The sequence below is a fragment of the Pleurodeles waltl genome, chromosome 9, assembly GCF_031143425.1.
Source record: "Pleurodeles waltl isolate 20211129_DDA chromosome 9, aPleWal1.hap1.20221129, whole genome shotgun sequence".
Classification (NCBI taxonomy): Eukaryota; Metazoa; Chordata; class Amphibia; order Caudata; family Salamandridae; genus Pleurodeles; species Pleurodeles waltl.
Window position 1 is genome coordinate 472,135,058 of NC_090448.1, and position 22,663 is coordinate 472,157,720.

Consider the following 22,663-nt stretch of genomic DNA (forward strand, 5'->3'; position numbering starts at 1 on the left):
ACACAGATAAAAGTTTAAATATAATCCTGTTTAATTCCCCCTTAATTATTGTGTAGAATCTTGAAATTAAATTAAATACTATTGTAATTATGTTTAATGATAGGGGCTTTGACTGTAGTGGTAACCTCTGCAGTGGTCATGTTGATGTTCCACCACTGATGTAGTATGGGATGTACAGGCAGCATTTCTTCAAATCATTTGTGCGCTTTACTGGATTGGTGCTTTCAGTGCATCTCAAAACCTACCTGGGTCAGTTTGAACAGAAAAGTGCACTGTGATCCGGCCAATTAGTACATCTAGTCCATGGTACTTTAGACAGGTACAGAAAAGGCTCAAGAATCAGATGCCTTTTTGCCTACTGATTAGATACCACAGATGTGGAGGGTGGAAACAATTTTTCGAAGAACTTTGTTAGGGTATCCTTTCATACCTATGGGAGCACCTGTTACGGGAGGAAGACACATTATGAAGCTGTACAACACGAGGCAGGTCTCAAGAACATCTTTGTCAGGAGGTAGATTATTTTGCTCTGACAAAGTAGGCTTGCCCACGGGTTCCAAACCCAATTCACAAAGAAGATGTAATCACAGAATATTAGGTTACAGTAGGCAGTCATTATGTGCCTCTTAAAGTTCTAACGAGATAAATTAATTTCCTCCAAGATGTGCAATGCAAATTTTTAAGGCAACCCTCCAAACCTCTTCACTAATTTCCCAGTGCAAATCAAAGGTGTATCCTATAGAAAATGTTGCCAAGATGGAAGTGCCCTTCATAAAACTTGCTTTGCCTATACAGGGAGTGCAGAATTATTAGGCAAATGAGTATTTTGACCACATCATCCTCTTTATGCATGTTGTCTTACTCCAAGCTGTATAGGCTCGAAAGCCTACTACCAATTAAGCATATTAGGTGATGTGCATCTCTGTAATGAGAAGGGGTGTGGTCTAATGACATCAACACCCTATATCAGGTGTGCATAATTATTAGGCAACTTCCTTTCCTTTGGCAAAATGGGTCAAAAGAAGGACTTGACAGGCTCAGAAAAGTCAAAAATAGTGAGATATCTTGCAGAGGGATGCAGCACTCTTAAAATTGCAAAGCTTCTGAAGCGTGATCATCGAACAATCAAGCGTTTCATTCAAAATAGTCAACAGGGTTGCAAGAAGCGTGTGGAAAAACCAAGGCGCAAAATAACTGCCCATGAACTGAGAAAAGTCAAGCGTGCAGCTGCCACGATGCCACTTGCCACCAGTTTGGCCATATTTCAGAGCTGCAACATCACTGGAGTGCCCAAAAGCACAAGGTATGCAATACTCAGAGACATGGCCAAGGTAAGAAAGGCTGAAAGACGACCACCACTGAACAAGACACACAAGCTGAATCGTCAAGACTGGGCCAAGAAATATCTCAAGACTGATTTTTCTAAGGTTTTATGGACTGATGAAATGAGAGTGAGTCTTGATGGGCCAGATGGATGGGCCCGTGGCTGGATTGGTAAAGGGCAGAGAGCTCCAGTCCGACTCAGACGCCAGCAAGGTGGAGGTGGAGTACTGGTTTGGGCTGGTATCATCAAAGATGAGCTTGTGGGGCCTTTTCGGGTTGAGGATGGAGTCAAGCTCAACTCCCAGTCCTACTGTCAGTTCCTGGAAGACACCTTCTTCAAGCAGTGGTACAGGAAGAAGTATGCATCCTTCAAGAAAAACATGATTTTCATGCAGGACAATGCTCCATCACACGCGTCCAAGTACTCCACAGCGTGGCTGGCAAGAAAGGGTATAAAAGAAGGAAATCTAATGACATGGCCTCCTTGTTCACCTGATCTGAACCCCATTGAGAACCTGTGGTCCATCATCAAATGTGAGATTTACAAGGAGGGAAAACAGTACACCTCTCTGAACAGTGTCTGGGAGGCTGTGGTTGCTGCTGCACGCAATGTTGATGGTGAACAGATCAAAACACTGACAGAATCCATGGATGGCAGGCTTTTGAGTGTCCTTGCAAAGAAAGGTGGCTATATTGGTCACTGATTTGTTTTTGTTTTGTTTTTGAATGTCAGAAATGTATATTTGTGAATGTTGAGATGTTATATTGGTTTCACTGGTAATAATAAATAATTGAAATGGGTATATATTTTTTTTTTGTTAAGTTGCCTAATAATTATGCACAGTAATAGTCACCTGCACACACAGATATCCCCCTAACATAGCTAAAACTAAAAACAAACTAAAAACTACTTCCAAAAATATTCAGCTTTGATATTAATGAGTTTTTTGGGTTCATTGAGAACATGGTTGTTGTTCAATAATAAAATTAATCCTCAAAAATACAACTTGCCTAATAATTCTGCACTCCCTGTAGAGAGGGTCGACTGTAGAAACGATAGCCTTCTGGGGTTTTGCGGAGGACTTCACTCTCGGAAAACATTTGTTTTCCATAGGTTTGTGGGAAGCACGTACTTCTGTATATGCAAACGATGTGACAAATCCAACACGCAGATTGCCTTGTGATATTGAAATCATTCGTGTCTGGGTAACTGTACTTAAATTCATGATATATGTTATGTAACCTATTGGCTGAAACACACCCTAGCATAAATTCGTTCTGCAGTACTGGCATTCATTCTCGACTTGTGCGGATATGACCAATATCTGGGAGTTTGCCAGCTCCTTTTAATTCCTTCTATTTTAGGAACAAACGACAGCTGCCTTTCTGTTTGGGATGTCTACCATCTCTAGACAGTGACTGAGCGAGGAGGCGCTGAAGGAACCTTCTGAAGATAATTCTGTATCTAAACGTGTGACTCTTTTTAGGTCCACCACAATGCATGGTGTGATGTCTATTTCCAAGCAAGCAGCTCAAAAGCAATATGTAGGTATTTCCCTTCGCAATGTTACATACACGTATAAAATGTTTGTGGTTCTTCTATTTATTCAGTTAAATACGGCTTTAAATATTTGAAAGTGGTTACATTTGCTATCTAGGGATTATCTCGTGTTGCAAGAATACTTTTTTCGTTTTCATCAATAAGCCTTCCTTTAGGTTTGTGAGGAAAGTGCACAGTTGTAAGTTTGCATTTTGTGTCAGGGTTATTTGCCAATTAAAAGACAATTTTCATCCTGTGAGGATTCAACCAGATGGATGTCAAACATGCCGCAACAGACAACCAATTTCAATGCCAGACTTTGCCAATTTTACTCTGCTGTGTTTTAAATGTGAACCAACATGTGCACAAAAACTGATTGTACCTTTTGCCAATAGACAGTGCGCTGTATCATTTCGGCTTCTTCAAAACTCTGATTTCCGTCTGGTATTTTTGAAACAAATAAAATAAATTGCATACCAGATAAGTACATTTGGGTCGATTCATTAAAGCACGTATGATTATAAGCAGTAGTACATCAGTACTAATTTACATAATGCCAAATGCCTTTGTGAATCAGTCCCAAAACATCAAACTCCATTTTCATATAAGTGCAAAGAGTACATAGTCCTTTCTATTCGAACTAATTGTATATTAATATTTACTCAATATTAGATGGTTTGGGGCCAATAGACAAAGACATGTACGAATAAGTAAATAAATACTATAGGAGTACTACTTTATGTACACTCCAAAATGCCGTTTTTAAAAAGACCTCATAGCTGGTAATTTAATGAGGAACTGCACAAGAGTAGTTAAGGACATGTTGGCCCTGTAAAATGTGAATTCCTGGAATGTGCACAAACTCAGTATCAATACTCCACGTGGAATCCATTTGGATATCATTCCAAAGGGAGAATACTGAACTGAATTTTAATTTAAGTGGCACCTTTTATTGACATATATTTTAATTACTTGCCTTACTAACAAGAGAGGGTTCGTGGTTTGTGCAATGTCAATAAAACACTGCACAAAGGGAATAACATTTTCACAACAATGTGGTTTCCATTGGGCAATCTGTTCAAAATACTCAGCAATCTCCAGTAGCTCAATGATCAGCCCACTACGATATAAAAAATGTAGTTTATTAACATTAACACGACAAGCACATTGCAAGACCTCAACAGAAATAAATACACAGCATGATACACAATTAACACAGTAATGCTTCCGGAAGATATAGACTGGTTGTTAATTTAAAATTAATTAACAACATGCCCACAGCTGAGAAACAAAGGGTACATTATTGGGATGAACAATGTTCAATTGCCAATTTAGAACATAAGATACACAGATAAAAATACAGTCACATGTCAATGTGTCCTTTTATATATTATCGTATTTGACAATGCGGTTGGCGTAAGGAAAGATTATAAAATCTTATACAATAATGTCTATACTATTTGCTTTATTAGATCACAATAGAAATTATTTGCTGATGACATAGAAAATATGCAATTCTACCTTTTCCAACAAGAATATCATTTCATTAGTTAGGTCATGTTTTCGCACATGTTCTTTAGAAATTACTGTAAAGTCTATCAGCACCAATAAGAGAAGCTTCACATCGCAGAGAGAGTACGACAGTCTGAAATGTTTCCACGTTTCAGTAAGATAGAATAGTTCAAATAAAACATAGCAAATCTGTAGGAGACTGACAGAAGAAACGAGCAATAGGTATCCAGGATCCAGAAGCGTAAACTTGGTTTGTGGGAAGGATGGAGGCTCTATTAGAATAGCCCCAGTTGTTTTATTCACTGACGGTGAAGAAGACTTAAGGAAATGAATGACCTCTTCATAGAGGAGCAGTAATAGCATGAGACTAATTCCGTGTGGGGACGTAGTTGATCGCAAGCGACTTGAGTTGGCTTTTACCAATAACAACAGGATGTTATTCATAATTAGAATTTTAAATGTCCACAGTTTTGTAGATCAATGTGAAACATTTTTGCACATACATGGTACAATGGGAAGTCTAGGTGATATGTTTCGGTTCAGAACACACTTACTCATTAGACTTTTAAATAAATTATTTTATAAATATATATGATTTATAAGAAACGCACAAAATAAAGTAATCTATTTGAAAAAATATCAATATATACCATATATATCACTGTCTGATTGTGGTTGTCAATTTCCGTTCAAGTCACAGAGCTGTGGGTCAATAACTGAAAGATTTACAAAGATCTTTCCAAAAATCTCCCAGGAACCATTGTCTAACGGCTCGACCTTGGAAAATACAGAGCAACACATCTGATTTACTTGAATTGGGGAAAACAGACAGCAGAAATATCACAGTTTGCTCTTTTGTTGAAAGCTTGTACAATGTGTTGGCCGTCAAGCTGTGACGCTGTATCCCTTGTCACAGTGATGCATGCCAGTGGCAACTGCAAACAGCAGGAACTGGCTCTCATGCCTCCCACAAAGTATACACTGCTTTGGCTTCCACCAAAAAAGATATGAATCTGTATGAAATGGTCAAGAGTACCATTCAAGGGCACTCTGAGCAAAGGCATATGTGCTGAGGGCTAGAAGGCCAGCCCTGAAAAGGAATAAAAATATAGATAAAATAAAAGGTTCAGCCAGCTGATAAGATCAATCCTTAAATGTCGAAGAAAACGCCATGCAAGGCCCTTCTATTGTGACATGAAGGCAAATAAGAGATTGTTCACTTCGGCTGGTTGAAATACATCCATGGTTGTGTGCTTAAAGGCTAGAGTGTGGCTTTAAGACTACAGAACTGATAAGGACATGATGAGCTCTCCGTGCAATTTATTAACACTTGAGATTAGAAATATCATGTAAAGGACCTTGAGTAGACCCAAATTCTTTTCTCTAAAGTAAACATAGATTGAATGTGGCTGTCAACTGCATAAAGTATCCTACTGCACCATCTACCTCCAGGAAAGTATTTTAAATGAGTACTGTAATGCATATCACTCATTCCGGTCACTGTCATGATTACAAGAACAGGGGAGTCTTACATTAAAAGGCAAAAAAGTGCAACAGATCTTAGTAGGACACCACTGATTAGGATGTTTGGGCCCTGACTAAAATCCACAATGATTCTATACACCACACCTTGCATGTATTAAAAACAAAGGGCCTGATTTAGATCCTGGCAGAGAGGAGTACTCCGTAACAAATGTGACAGATATTCCGCCCGCCTTATTGAGATCCAATTATAGCCTATGGGATCGCAATACGGAGGACGGGATATCCGTCACATTTGTGACGAAGTTACTCCTCCGCCCAGATCTAAATCGTGCTTAAATAGTTTTTTTATGAGGCTCATAATTTTACAGTCTTTCAATTAGTAGGGCGAGAAGGTGGTATGCTTCAACCTCGCTCAGCCAATCAACATGCAAGAGACCTGGTTTTGGACAAATCTCTGCCATGGTCCTTATAACCCTTCAGGACTGTTCAGAAAAGATAACATGGATGGGTACAATGGTTATTAGAACCTCCACGGCATCTACAGAGTACAACTTGTTGCACACCAAGCTACTGTGGACCATAACTAAAAAGAAGAGGAAACGAAAAATACATTAGTAGACGTGCTTGAGAGAAGGGGGCATTGTCAGAAATTAGAAATATTAGGTTTTTGTATACAGTGATCACCTTGAATATTTCTTGGAAGCATAAACTGATTTGGATGACTAGTCACTCCTGAACCCAGCAATACTGAAACATGACAAAATGTAAAACTCTCAGCCCACTAAATTGTGGGTACTATTGCTACTCTTCAAAGCCTCAATATTTTATGATTCTCTGAGAACAGCACTGTTGACAGTTTAAGTGTCATCCATTTTTAGTAACTGGGCTGATACAATGAAATATTGCACAAGGCTTTTCAAGCATCCCATCGAGTATCTTCTAAATCTTTCTACTTATCCCCAAACCACTGCTGTGATACTTATGTCTGGGAGTGTCCTCAAGGAGAGGGAAGACAGAAAAAAGGAATGATAAAGCAACAAAATCTGTGCTGAGGAAAAAGTTCTTGCTGAGTGATGAAGTTAGACTTTGTAAGGGCAGGCTGTGGAATGGGGCTGTGATCTTTGTTAATAGTGCTAAACAGATATTAATATAATCAGGAAGTTCAAACTATTGGAAAGCACATCTAGTTAAACTTATTTAGCAATAGTCGTCTTTTTCTAGGATACTTCTGGGGTAGAGCAAAAAGCAAATGCATTACAACTGAGTCATGTTAAGCAGACTGTTCAGCCTTATATAAGCTGTTTTGCTTGAAGCCATCATATCTCATTTTGCCTCTACTCACAATGCTGAGCGGAAGCCTGATAGGTATGGAATTCTACTCAGTGTTACTTAGACCAGTGCATCTCTAGGAAATTTCCTGAAAGTGAACGTCAGACTGTCTTTGTAGAAGAATGAGCTCCTGGATAACTACATAAGAGGCTTCCTTAAGTTAGTGACTAGCTTAAATACCAATAAAGTCAGGTTAAGTAGTAAACTGGGAAGACCTATAAGGATGACACAGGAAGTGCCGCTTCTTATAGATAACATGGGTGATAAGGGGCTTGGTCAGCAACGTGAACACCTTGTTAAAGTCCACTGACACGAGTATTTCACCAAGAAGAACAAAGGTTAGGCGTTTGCTAAGTCTAGCCTAACTAGTCACTCCAGTGTTGAAACTATACTCACTGTGTGACAGGAAAGAAAAATTGGCTGTTTGAACAACCTGGGGTCCGGAGACATATAAATTCTGTCTCTCATGGGGTCCAAATTCCCAACACCTAACCGACTTGTGTACCATAACTATCGGTCCTTAAAAGCTGTAATGCAGCAGAAAAATGCGTTTCACAAGAAGGTGTGGAAATTAATGCATATGTGGCTTTCCATATTCAGCACTCAACGTAGTGTTCACAGAATCCTTCTGGTATGGTCGAGGAGATTGTACTATTTATGTTTGCAACAGGGAGGTGATTTGGAAAGCCACCTACATTATGGTTGGGTTGGTGAGGGGCAGGATGTGTTGTGTGAAATCTATAACGTTGTTGAAATTGGTTGTATAGGACAAAATCCATGAGGAAATCGAATTTTGCTTGCCAATTGAACGGAAGTTAAAATTTTCAAAGATCAAAGCTTGTTAACAGATACAAAGTAAAATCTCAGAATAAACCTCATGAGCATGGTATGCAATGTTGCCTTCACTATAGAGAACTACTAATAAAAATGGCTGAAAAACCTCTTGGTTGAAGAGTAAGTATGAAAAGGATGGAAACATCAACCAAGTATTGTACGATCTCTGCAAATTGATTAGAGTGGCAAACGTTCAAGTAACAGTGACCATGAGCTTAAAAGGAGATTAAGCCACAAAGATGTTCATGATATAAATCCCTGCTCCTTGCTTGCGGAGGAGAAACAGCAAAACAAATAAAACACCCTCTAACAGCAGGAGCAGAGAACAGGAGTAATCTACACATTCCCATAAGGCTAAAATGCTAACCATAGCCATTAGAATTGATAGCTGTGATGGTGATGTTGGCTGAGTGTAGCATAAACCACAGTAGAGTAAAAAGACCAACAATAGGGTTACTGCCCTGAAAACTAGTTTCTCAGGAATAATATACTTATGTTCAGAAGTGGAAAAGTAGAATGGAGGATGTACTGCTGCTTCTGATATATGTGGTTTGGGTACCGTGGATGCCAGCTTAAGTTACCTTCTGATCAAACTGTAACTGATAGAATGTGTGTGCAGTTTGGCTACCACTTCATCACTGGATGTAGGTGATGATGTGGATCTGTGCGAGGCAAGGATACATATACAGCATATTCTCAGACCAAATAAGCTGGAAAGCACAGGGAGTCTATAGCAGAAGAGATGCAAAAAAAGTAGAAGACTGGGGGTCTAACATCTTGCCTTTCCAGTATAACATCTTTTAGGAATCTAGCTAGTGACAGAGGAATTGTTGGTCTTGCAAGAAGAAACACTACAGATTGCTTCAAACGCTATGTAATGCAACATGATTAATGCAGGCTCATAGAAAGGTATTCTGTAGTCAGCATGAGTGCTATTTGTAGCACAGTTGTATGCAGAATTCCATGAAAAGGTTTTAATGTACCAACAGCAGACCCAGCACATCAAATAAACCTACATAACTGACCAAGTACAAATGACGCACTTGAGGGAAAATTCTGGCTGTAATGCACAATGGTCTACATTTAAGAACCCCAGTTACACATTACTTGAAACCTGTGTAAGTCTACAGAATCTGAGACAGTCAAAATTGCTTCTGTTTTTGGAAGATTTTGTAGGGGGCTGCTTCTTTCACAATGTTTGGAACACAAGCCATTCTACTGCATGACAAACCAATGTGGCCGTGGACATGAATATCACCCACTAGTGAATTATGAATCTTGCATTTTTTTGGCGAGTTGCTAAATGGATACAGCAGGTTAATCGATAACTGGTTTAGCAATTATCATCCAGCCTGCCTTGCTTGCTTGTACCCTTTAACACCTCTTTGTTAAAGAGACTGCACCGGTACATCCCAACTCATGATCTGCAGAACCACTGTTAAGACATTTTCCAACAAGCTACTTATGGCCGATAGAAAAGAAAAGCAGATATCAGCATAGAATAACACAAATGTGTCCTACCTATGATTCAAAAAGGATTAGTAGGACTGCATTCAGTCGCATACAGGAAGTCCATTCTGCACACAGAGAGAATGGAAGTGGCAATGTTTTGTGATCATGTTCATCTTTAGGTGAATGCTTTTACTATAAGAAAAGCTTACATTCCAAGTGGAACCACGATCTGCGTAAAAAACAGGAATTTCAGAGGTGATTACATGTAAGGTCGGGAGAACCAGAACACAATAAATCTGAAAATTATGTGCACAACTAGCGTAGAGAGTCCTAGGAGACGATCCAGTACTCAAAGGAAATGGGTAACCTTAAATCAGACAAGAAGCTAATTATCTGGCTTCATCATAAATTCTTTTCGGTGTTCTCAACAATTCTTGAATGTCATCGCCTTCATTATCCACCAAACATTTAAGAGAAGCTGAAGCGAGTGACCAGTTCTGGCAAAAACAAACACTGAGAGGTAGGATATTATAAATACAAAATAAAATAATTATATAAACAAAAAACACTCATCTGAAAATCAACTAAAACAGTTCGTTGAAGGATCATTTCGATTCCTGATATTTACACCCAGTGAAAAGGAAAATGGAATTATTCCTGTAAAAAAAATATGATAATTGAAGTGAACGGCCCAAGGTGCAGCGGGTCTAACTTTCAGAGCCATCACACACTCTAGGAGATAGCTATGCAGAATAGCTCAAGGATGAAAATGCCCTACTGTAGTCTTTAGTCTTGAAATCTTCGTTAAGATACAACTTACATCTCAATTTTCTAGAAAATAATTGTGATGTCAAAGATGAAGTCCCCAAATATCTTAGAGGGTGGTATTTAAGGTGCATATTATTGAACATTTCTATGGTATACAGTTCATAATAGCATACTTTTAAACCTGGGCTATCTGTGCATCTTTCTTTGAAGCATAGCTGTGTCCTGCTAGAAAGTCTAAGTTTTCAAATGTTCAATGAGATGCAACTTAAGATCTCTGCCTCTATAATATTTAGGTAGTGGAAATGTTGATATCACCAAAAAGATAAAGAGGGAGAGCTATAATCTTTAATATCAAAATAATTTTCTCTCTTTTGTAATAATTAGGGATTTTAATGTTGAAGTTCCTAATTATTAAATAAGTGAGAGATCTAAATTGTACTTTAGAGAAAGGGTCTAGCTTTTAGTTAAGCAAATGCTTGCGAAGCAACTGCAGAACTGCTTCTTCATTCCAATTCGAGGTTTTCAGGTCCTTAACACATATTCAACACATATCAAAGAATTTAAGAACAAGGAGAGAGAATTATCAGTATCTTAAGCTCTTAAAGTGTTGACCGTGTAGGAAAGGCAGGACTTTCTGTTCTCCCATTGAACTTGAGAGTAAAGTGCGGAAGCCAGAAAAACAGACTTTGGTTTGATGAGCCCTTAACTGGTGTGCATTTTATGGAATTAAACACAAACATGATCTCACATGTACATGACATTCTAGTTTCCACTAAATTGAAAATGATCCCAGAATGTGCGCATAGCATGAGACTAGGGCCGCACATGTAAGGCTTTTGTGAACCCCAGTCTCTAAATTAAGACATTGGTTTTGTCTACCTCCCGAAAAGCGGGCATGGATTTACTACTGGTCATTTACACAGATGGTAAGCAAGCATTCTCTTCACAAACTTTCTACCCACCACCCCCACCTACATCACCTATGGAACAACCCTTTGCATATTTATGTCGCATGTAGTAGACTCATTTGGTTGCAGAGGGTAGATCTGTAAAAACCAAATGTATTTGACTCAGAACTCCAAAGTTCAACAAATGCCCTAGTTTAGGGTGAAAACAATTTGAAATCTGATAATGATGCACAGCATCGATGAGCTTTTGATTATTCTTAACAGTGCAGTAGTGTTATTAACTACGACATATATATTTATATTGTTGGTTTACATTTCAAAAGAGAAATAACAGCAGGTTAAAAAGATTTTTCTTTGTTAACCGGCGATTGCTATTCTGTCTTTCTGCTAAGAAATATCAGCCTATTCACTGTCTTAAAAACAAAGATGTATTTAGTAACTCCTCCTAGTAGCATTCTAAATAAAAAAATAAACTATGGTTTTGTTTTTTGGGGGAAATTGGATACACAGTTTGTTTCCTCGCATGTCTGATGAACAAGGTATATGAGGCTATGGAAACATATTTGCTACAACATTGCACTTATTTATTTTATTCTTTTGACTTCAGGGAGTGTTATATATGATAAAAAAGCCAAGTTTCCACAGTACACCAACCTGACCCTGTGCTACTGTCTGTGGTGTCCTTACGGCTGCATTTCAAAGAATCATGCTCTGTGGGGGCTATGTGAAGGTGAAAACAAGCTTCTTTGGGTGGCTTGAGAATGTTATGTACCCTGTCCTTACTATACTCAAAGATAGTAAAATGGGTGTTAAAAAAAAATACCAGATTACGCTGAGTTTGACCATACTGCAGCGAGGATATGAGCACCATTGGAAATTTGTTCAATTATTACTCAAACACAACTACAACATTCCCAGGTGTGATCGTCCCCAGGGTGGAAACCTGGCACCTTTCCGACATTTGCTTCTTTTAAGAATTAGAAACCCTTTCATGCTTTTTTTTAATAAAAAAAAATAGCAGCATTGCCTTTTCATTACCAAATAATTGGCCAATTTGAACAGAAGCGAAAACCATATTAGCTTTTGTTAGTGGGCTTCTTAACCCCTACATTGGTTAAACAACCCCACCGACCCTAAATGTTGCTTGATCTGTGCTAATCCACCCTCCCTCCCTGTTTTAAGAGAGCCCAGAGTGTTTTTGTATTGTTGAACGTGTAGCAGCCCTCTACATGGGGGCCTATGCTTTTACCCCGTCCGGCTCTCTTCCATGCCACAAGGCACCTCCTTGTGCGTTCTGACTCCTCGTTGAAGACTGGATGGTACAAAAACCCGACCTGACCGTTTCTTCTGCAATACCACCCACCATGTCAGGGGTCGGGTAAGTCCGAAGTATCCACTATGACCTTAATAAAAATAGTATCGTCTTTAATATATGTCCCATTCTCCAGTACGGTTTGGGCCACAAAGACTGGGCAACCGGAGGCAATGTTCATTTCTCCAGTAGGTTTCTTGAAACTACTGCTGTTTGGATCTGGCTTGAAAGCGTCCCCCAAATGACGACGTGAGGGTCCTTGGTCCATTAACATGAGACTCACTTTCTGTTTGAAGGGCCATGGAAGTAGGGCATCGTACTCTCCACGCATGATCACAAAAAACAGCGACAAATGAGTCCCTTTTCCCATCCCGTCTCCATTCAGGTAAACTCTAGCACACATCTTGTAGCCAAAGTATCCGGTGTAAAATGGCTGGCTGTACAGGGACAGGGTCTTTCCCATGACAGCCTCTTGCTTCCGCCGTTTATAATCTCGGATCTTCCAGATCAGAATTCCATTGTAACTGGCAGTCTCCAGAACTTGGAATCGGAGGTCCATGTCGGCCAGCCGTATATCATGAACACTGAGCATTTGATCATGTCTATTTATCTGTGTTTCAAGTACACCTGAAGAAGAACGGAAAAAAATTTCACTCTCTAAAACTGTAAACAATGATGAAACGTTTAATAAATCAATGAGTGTCAAGGCTGTGAAAATTACAGGCAATGTTTTCAAATCAAACAAAACACTACCAATAAAGGCAAAGCTTTGGTTATAATTTTTAAAAATGTGTAATTTGGTGTTACATACTGTAATCACAATCTGTTGTTGCATTAGGATACTTTGATAGGCCAAGAATGTGTTCTACTGTATACAATACTTTTTCAAACTTTTTGCACTACTAGTTAGTTTTAGACTCTGACAGTCCCAGAAAGACGCTCTTCTTCTTGCTAACAGTCCATTGGCTGTAGAGGCCATGCAGTTTACCTCTGTGGAACACACGAAAGAAGGCACGTTCGAGAATACAAGCCTTAGTGTATTCCATACTGAATGTTTTCACTTTTTTTTACCCATGAGGATAGTGCCCCCTTTCCCAGTGCCTGCTTCAGCATTGATGGCACTCGGTGCTCCAATGTTTGTTGGTACCCCACCTGGCAGTGACCTTCTTTCTACTTCATAGATTCCTTCACTGCCACCCACCAATGGTGCCCCTCATATCTCCTTAGCTCCTCGCCCAGGTTTATTTATTTTATATTGCTCCTCATCCCAACATAAAAGAGTGTCAGAGCCCTTTACAACATATATTTTTCGGAGTCAATGAGGCATACAATTGTGTAAATAAATGTATAGAAAATGTTACTTAAGACAATAAGGACTACAAAGTGTAGGAGCCACATTTGGGCTTTCCTAACTGCTGGTATGTTTTAAAATATTTGCACAGTTCATTTATAGGCATTTAACTGTTGTTGTGAGCCAGTACAAAAACAGTCATCCTACAGCTTTTGTTTTCATACTCCCTGTGTCCCCGAAGGACTGATACATAGTTTACTAAATCCTCCACCTTTGCAGTCAACGAAAGAGATGTAAACACCAGTCTACATGTCAGAAGAATAAAGAGCAATTTGTCATATGACACAACCTGATATTTGACCTCTGTTTTTGAAAGCTTAGCAAATGTGACTATATAAAAAAAAAAAAATGTAAAGGCATTTTCATTGCTCATTCACCTTCTGAACTTCAGCATCCATAGACCCCCTACTTCCAGCGCCCATGCCAGGCACACAGATCTCTGCGGGCTGCTCTTATCTCGCCTCAGCCTGTCATGCAAAGGACGCCCCCTCGTTTCTGACACTGCGTAGCTTCAGGGTGGGTGTTTGGGGTATTGCACTCCCCTGATAAATGTATTTTCTAAAGAATAGTGGGGTACAGTTGCTTACAGTCAGGCATGGGGGAGGTGTCTGTCGGATTTCACACGGCATTTATGCACACTGACAAAAACACACACGCTCTCTCGCGTCTCTATATTGAAAGCACTAAAAATGTTCAAGTATTTTACAAAATATTATGTTCCTCTCACTTAGTACTCCTACCAATTCGCATACCTCTCCTTTTCCACTGCCTCTTAAGCACCCCTCCTGCTCCCTGCTTGTGATATAAGATATTTTAACATTATATGCCATCTTGATTGTCGGGACATCTACAGCTCACCGCCCCCTTTCCCCTGCCCCCTCCCCGCCCCCCAATCTTACTAACCAAACTACACCCCTGGCTACATGTGTGGCAAGTTATGGGCAAACCAATTTTTGCACAACTGCACTATGCTCAAGGTACGGTTCCAAGTGTGGGGTTGCATCGAATACTGCACGGGCTTCCTTGCTGGAAGCTTGTTGAAGCATAAGACGTTTCAACTCTTTTCTTAGCACTAGAGGGCGTCTAAGGAGCTAAATATGTGTTAGAGAATTACACAACTAATCAGGATAACCCAGCAGAAGTTTTCACGTGAAGGATAACCATGCCAAAAGAGAAAGCCCATCACTGACCTGAATTGCGGGAAGCAGCGGTTTTACTGACACTTTCCAGCTGCGTCATCCTGATCTGAAGAGATTCCACACTGCTTTTCATGTTGTCGGCTTCCTCCCCAGACTGGCGTAAAAGGCGGATTTCTTTGTCCAGGTCCTTCAGTTTTTCTGTTTGGCCATCGATCACCCTCTTTATGGAATATGCGTGGAAAAAAAGTAAAAACTATTAACATCGAAATTACAAAACTATCATAACCGCTTCTCGCCCTTTTCTCTCCGTCAGCCTATTCTTCCAACTAACATGAACTCAAATTACTCCTTCCCGTTATAGGAAGGGGACAAATCTGCCATTACCAGCAGCAAAACATTGGTGGCAACTGCGCAGGAAAAGTATGCAAAACCTTGCAGTAACAAGTTTACCATATTCCAGGGGCGACCCCCAGCCAAGAGATGAAAAATAAAACAATAGTTTAATATTGTTTTATTTTTCATCTGCTGGCTCAGCCAGCAGTGCAGGGAGGAGAGGGGCTGGGTCATGGGAGGGAGGAACAGGAGAGAGTGTACCTGAGAGTGTATGTGTGTTTTACCGGCGGTTTTAGGCCAGCCAAACAACGTGCAATTACTTTTTTACAGCCTGGCTGTGTTGAACAGTCGGGCTGGAGAAACTGCACAGGCCCCAGGGTTGTGTCTGGGCGGCAATCCAACCCGCTCAGACCAATCCTGATGCTGCTTTCAAGCTAGGTTTAGCATGAAAGCAGCACCAGGACTGCTGTGAAGCCTGTGCTGGTGTCCCAGTGAATGCTGGGAAAACAGAAGAATAGGGCATGGGGGCAAGCCGCAGCGACTGGAAAGGTACATTAAAAAATATATATATTTGTGAAGTTGTTCCTCCCCCGTCCTCCCCCCTTGACATTTGCGGTAGCCGCCACTATTTTATGCCCCATTTTCCACTGCAAAACTCAAAATCAGTAGGTAATGCCAAGCGCAATGGCAACTACGCAGCTAGGTTTAAATGTGAAATGCCCCATCGCTATGCATCCAGTCCTCTGTTTTCATTGAACCAGTACATTTCGTGAAATGTAGTTCTGGTTCACTTTAAATTAACAAAGTTAAAGATGCAGCTTACAACAGGCTGTAATAACAAAGCTAAGGAATGTGCAATGTTGCAAGGGCCAGCACTAGACACCCTCATGTGGGAACCACTCAAACAACTTCTGTAGATCAAGTGGTACCACAAATTTTGCAATCTAAAGTTACTGTTAAGATTGCAATTTGCACCTCATCCCCAAGAAGTGAACTAGCACATACAAGGGGTATCCCAGGATCCACTGGAGCCCAAATCAACCTTACATACAGACTACTAAAAGTCAGCTTCATGTGAGGAATGATACTTCTGGGTGGCATACTGTTGTCTGCTTGTCTAACTTCAGCATTTGTACACTCCTCTAATAACATCCAACACCAGCTGGAACAATGACTGATCTCCCACCTGAACGGCATCCATTGTCTTGCAACAAATGCTGACACGCTCAGGGGTCCCCTTTAATCTGACATAAAGACTTTGAGTGATCACTGTCATGGTACCCTATTCCACCCTTTTCCACTTAGGATGGATCCTTCGATGTATTTGAGTGGTGGGTTTCCACCTGGGGTCAAACCCATTGAGTTGTCTCTTACTACACTTAGAAGTGTGTAAATAGAAGACATGTAACAACAGACTTATTCATTCTACCTGGATCCTCTGCCCCTAACACAGATGAATAAATGTTTTGTAAAACCTCGAGCTGAGGTTTTGCAAGCTGAGCTGAGAATTTCAATGTGCTGAGCCAGCTCAACATTTCAATCTTAGTCCTCCGTTGTACAGAGCAACGAAATGGTATAGTTGGGGGTGGCATCTCTTCCCCAAAAGGTGCTAGGACATTCTATAGCTCTGTGTTGTGCTTTATTATAAACGGCTCCTTTCCTACGTGCAAATTAAAGCCACGTATGATTAGATCCGACATGACGGAGCAGATGTCTACAAGATGTATTGTTATGAATCAAGTAAAATATACATGAAATGGACTTTGGTTTCACCCAGCGGAGTACTACTGTCTGGTGTATCACTCCACCTTCCTAGAAGTGCTACCATCAGAATGCACGAGAGACTATTTTACATTCAATATCCACTCTGTCACATTCATCCTTTATATCCTGTAATCATACTATAAATAAAGCAATAATTTTGCTACTTTTCCCCTGGATTGGCGGTCAATAGGGTTGGCTTTAACCTGACAAATAGCATTTGTTAATTCAATGCATGTAAACAGCATTTGTGAATAACTTTTACATGTGTTAGAAGCATACCAATTGGCTTTGTAAATGCTTGTTTTTGAAACGCCATCGCTCTGACTAGTCACTGAGACCATAGTGTGCAATCACTTCTGTCATTCACTATCTGGATTCTAAACCTTCCACCACCTCCTGTAGTGAACCGTCACTCTTTCAACTCATTGGGTTTGGATAGGAAAGTGTACACTGGAACCAGCTTGAATATCCACTAGAATTGCAAACAGGTTCAAGACTGAAACACCAGCGGTGAATGAGAGTATCCACAACTGATACTGCCTGGTCCAGGACTCCAATAAAAAGACCTCGAGTCTAGCATTGTAATGGGAAAATCTAGATGTACAGCTCTATCAACAAAAAGTGGATGAGCTTAAGCTGATAAAAGAATAACAAGTAATAAACATTTCTTTATTTCTAAACTGCCCTTGGTAGGACCTTAAAAGATATTTGGATCAAGTGCTTTATTCAGCAGCAAAGATAAGATAAAGATCACTTTGACAGTTTTGAGAGCTAAAGTGGATATACCCATCTGGAATAAGATCTCTGGGACTCGTGGGGGAAGATTTTTGTTGTTGGGTGTGCTCACAAATATTGTCTTTATGAATGAGAAGTGCACTAAAGCATTTATAAACGTCTAGACAAACTAGGTCAAATTGTTTTCTAAATCTGAAGGAACTATTAGGGAGACATTTACTGGGAAACAAGACGATCACATGCATACAAGGACAGAAAGTAAAAGATACAAGTTCCTCTGGATAACCGGATCTTGTCTAAGATTGAAACTGAGTTGGGTAATTAGTGTGTCTAATACTGGAAAAACAAGCAAGTACAAGTCCTGCCCGGATTTTAAATGTATTTTTGAAAGCATCCAGTTCTGGTGCATCTGTGCCTCTTTACAAAAGCAAAAATTCGATATGCTTCCATTGGGCGTCAAGTGTTACACATTGAAAGCTGCTGGATGCTCCTCCCACTCCATACAATACTTAGGCCTCACCATCACAAACTCTCTGTCACTATGGACTTGAGTCAACTGGGAATGATAGCGCAGGGCAATGCTAGAGGACCTCCGGAGCTGCGACCTCTCCAAATTTTATGGCTAGGATGCATCAATGTTGTTAATATGAACATCCTACCATGACTAGCCTACCTCTTTTAATCACTGTCCACCCCTCTCCCCTCAGATGATATCAAAAGGATGCAGGGAGATCTCTGCTCATTCATCTGGAAGGGAAAGAACCCCGTGTATCTACTGCACTACTCATGCTCCCCAAAAATCGGGACGGTCTTGCCTGTCTCAACCTACAGGACTACTACTGGGCAGCCTGTCTGTGCTACCTTTCAGAGTGGGTGGTGCGCGAGAGCAAAAAACACTGCACTGGGTACACATGGACAGAGCTGTTGCCCACTCTGGGATCCTGCGTGGCTCCCGAGACAGCTTCGCCCTCGCAACGCCAATATGGCCACCCTTACATGCATAGTGTTGAAGATATGGGACAAATTAGCCACAACACAGGGCCTAACCACATTTCCGGCCCAGAACACTCCCACTGCCCGTTCACACCGGCCCTTCCTCGAGATTCTTTCTCAGATTGGGTGCTGGGCGAATGTATGACCCTTCAAGATTTGTTTCAAGGTGAGACTATCAAGACATTCAACCAATGCAAAGCTGAATTCCGCCTCCCCGACTCTGCCCACATCAGTATTTTCAATTGTGGCACTGGGCTCTCCAACCCCCCCACCAACCCCCCCCCATTCCCCCCCCCCCCCCCCCCCCCCACTGATGCACTGGGCACTACCCGCTCCCTCACCACTGTCAAGGCACTTGTTAGAAGCTTCAATGGCACCCGTGGCCTAGTGTCCAAAACATATGAAGTCCTCCAACGGTCTTCCCTTGTACCTTACCACCCATATCAGTGGAAATGGACCCGGTAAGATTCTCCAGATATCACACAACAACAGTGGGAACAGTAATGGAGGGACATTCTAAACATCCACAGAAACTGTCCCTGACAAGATACAGGATCTTCAATGGTACTACACTCCCACCCGCTTACACACCATCTACCCTACAATCTCTCCCTTATGCTGGTGTTGTCGTATGCGACAGGGTGATTTCCATCATATCTGGTGGGCATGCTCCTCTCATCATTTTCTGGAAGGAAATCCTGAGTCATATAAAGGGCACTCTGGGCTACCCTATAACGGCAGACTAACACACAATCATACTGGGGAAACGCCCTGCCTCTCTGGCACCTTATAATTCACATGACTGGAGCAGCCAAACAGCTTATAGCCCACGCCTGGAAGTCCCCTATCGCTCCACCGATAGCATCCTGGTTCACACAGCTTTGGCACACCATGGCCATGGAACAGATGACCTCTCATGGAACAGATGACCTCTCAGTAAACTGAACTTTACTGACAAAAAGTTTTTACATCTCTGGACGCCCTTCGTTGATCACATGTCCCGTCTTGAATACTTGTGTCTTCAACCCCCAGGCTCCGAGCTTTACACCTGTTCGATTCATCAGACTAGGAACACATAACCCCCTTTTCTATAGGGCCCACCGACAACTCTTGGGCCACATTATCTTCGACCCTGGCACTCCCTGGAGGGCCCCGCCTGGGCAGACATCGACTGGAGACCCAATGCCTTTGCCTGTTTTTTACTTTCCCCTTGTTTGTTTTACCCATGTTCGACATATCCCTTTTCCAATTAGAAGCACAAAAATGCTATATCGCTGCACGAAGACTCCTACACAGGAATTTACTGTATTTTTGTTAACAACATGTTGGTGCACCAAGGAACTTTCCTCTTTCTCATCTACTAGAGACGGCACTAGCTTTCTTAACAGTTCTTAAAGCACTGTTTCTTTGATTGCATTACTGATGACCTGTATATGTAAGCAGTGTTCCATTCTCACCGATGGAAAGCTGATGTAAAATGTTATATGTTAATAAAGAGATTCTATTAAAAAAAGAAAAGAGAGCTGCTGAATGCAAAACATCAACCTGTAACTGTGGCCTGAACCAAAGAGGTTATTTAATGCACCATGCTTGCCTGCGTAAAAAGTGTAAAGGAGAAAACCTTACACCAAAGTGGCTTAAAAATGGAACAAGACTGTGCGAAAAGGCAAGTGGCTACTTGTAAAAAAACGAAAAATCCAATGGATATAGGTTGTTGACAAGTCACAGAGGGCAAAACTGTTTTTGAAAAATAAATTGGATGCGGAAAATGAGGATTTTAGAAAAAAACACTACAGGTCGACCTGTGTTGTTTTAAGCAAAACCTAACTAGGATGAACTGTGCAACTATAAATTTTGGGAAAACAAGTAAAGGCACAGGGTGATATCTTTACAGTTTTATGTGAAGATGTATACCTAGGGCGTATCTAAACGGAGGCAATATTATGACTGTGATGTTGAATGCTGTGCCCATCTTCAGAATAGCTACAACCTCAAAAGCAGAATCAGTATCAACTCAGATTGATGCCTGGATGTTGATACAGTGGCTGTTTTGGTGCAACTGGTGTTTCTTCCAGAAAAAGACACTTTAGCACCTTGGGATCAAATGTAGTCTAAGATGCGAGGGACTGTAGATGGAAATATCATCAGAGCTTCCACTAATTGCTCAAGACCTTTAGGAAACTCATATGCGCTTCTGGGAAGAACAGGTTATGGAGCCCACTGGTGACCCGGTGTAAACATAATCTGCTCACGCTTTGCTTCATAGCCAAGAAGGCCTGCAACTCCCATAAAGGCTGAACCTCTAAGATGCTAGTTAACTTGTACAATCCATTCTGAACCAGTCTAGCTGACAGGTAATTGCATATCTAGCATGGGTACAAAAGATGAGGGTAACCACCACAAAAAATAACACTTGTGGGGCAAGAAGTCTAAGGAAAAGAACTGGCTATATTAGTGTTCCTTGAAGCATTTGACCTATGACATAAATATGGGACCGGGTGCAACTGATGCTGATGATAGAGCTCCATGCTGTAAAAAATATGTACAGAAGTACCTAAAGCGCCTGGAAGTGTGTGGGAAGCCGTGGCCGCAGCATCCTCTTTTAGGGTGCTACAAGATGTGAAGACGAAGGAATGACGCAATAGTATTTTTTCCACTTAGCAAACGTATTTATCTAGCACAGACCTAGTCATAGAGGCAACAGCATAGTGCACATTTACAAAAAAATAGACCTGATTAACAGTTGTACCAGTGATCAACCTGGTAATGAGAGAAGAGCTAATTCGAAGAAAAAAGTTTGACTATTGTCCGATACCAAGGAAAAGCTAATTTTGACCACGTATTCTCAGATTCTCTAGATTCAAGCTGAACAAGCCCTCACTTTATGGTATCCTATCTCTAGCTGAACTTACATCCTGTGTGTGCCAAGTTGATACTAGAAACATTCAGCAATGCAGTGGTCCGCTTGTCTTCATCCCTCTGCAAGCCTTCCATACTCTACCCATATCACAGTTCAAGTTTGCTGCTGCACTGCGCTTTCTACTTTTGATAACTAGCCTGCCGCCTTTAATATACCATAGCATGTCATCCAAAAGAACCTTACACTGAATCCCAAATGTGTATCAATAACTTAGATACACCATATTCCTGACAATCCCCGTAAACTCACCGCCACCAAAATGCCACCCATACATACATACATGTCTGTTTTAGGGGCAGCGGGTATTGGTACTGACTTACAAGCTTTCTATGCAAGTGGTAAATCCCGCCACCTTAGCCTTGCACACTAAAAACATGGGCACACACCTAAATGAATAAGACACATCCACCTAATCGAGAGAGTCCAGAAGACAATTTCTGCAACAAACAATCATAAGCAGAAACAGACTCCTATCTGCAAAGGGAACCCCAGAACAATCTGGAAAGTCAGCGGACTTCTATGAGGTCATACCATGTGGAATTTGTCAGCCAATCAAATGGCACTTGCATAACTATTGGTTATCTTTCTTGGGGACTACTGTAGCCTATAGCTGCTATTAAGTTGTGGGGAAGCATAAGAAAAGTCGTTATCAACTATTGTGAGGTCACAGCAGAGTGAAACTCAGAGCAGAATACCTCTGTGTAAGCGTTACACAAGGCACCATGATGTAAACAATATACTGAGCCAGTCCTAGACTTTTAAGTAAAAAGAAGTTTGAATTCCAGAATTAGTCACTTCATAATTCAAATTAAATATGTGGCGTGTTTGATTGCCACCGTGCAAAGTCCTGTTTGCTGGAAAAAGCCAGGAAAGGATGAACCTCGTGAACTGGGACTGTGTAATTGCTATGCAATTGATACACAGGACATTCTGTATTGCAACAGCACAGCTATTGCGCATGCAGT

General features: G+C 40.9%; 1 protein-coding gene across 2 annotated transcripts in view; it reads right to left on the minus strand.

The window, feature by feature from the left end:
• Positions 1 to 3,989: 3,989 nt before the first annotated feature.
• TRAF3 (TNF receptor associated factor 3) overlaps positions 3,990 to 22,663 on the minus strand; it is a 392,193-nt gene continuing 373,519 nt past the window's right edge. For both annotated transcript variants that reach the window (XM_069207300.1, XM_069207301.1), the window contains 2 exons: positions 15,005 to 15,173; positions 3,990 to 13,090 (listed from right to left, as the gene is read on the minus strand). In XM_069207300.1, the coding sequence (XP_069063401.1) occupies positions 12,519 to 13,090; positions 15,005 to 15,173 (741 nt within the window). In that variant the 3' untranslated portion in view covers positions 3,990 to 12,518. The remainder of the gene's footprint in view (positions 13,091 to 15,004; positions 15,174 to 22,663) is intronic.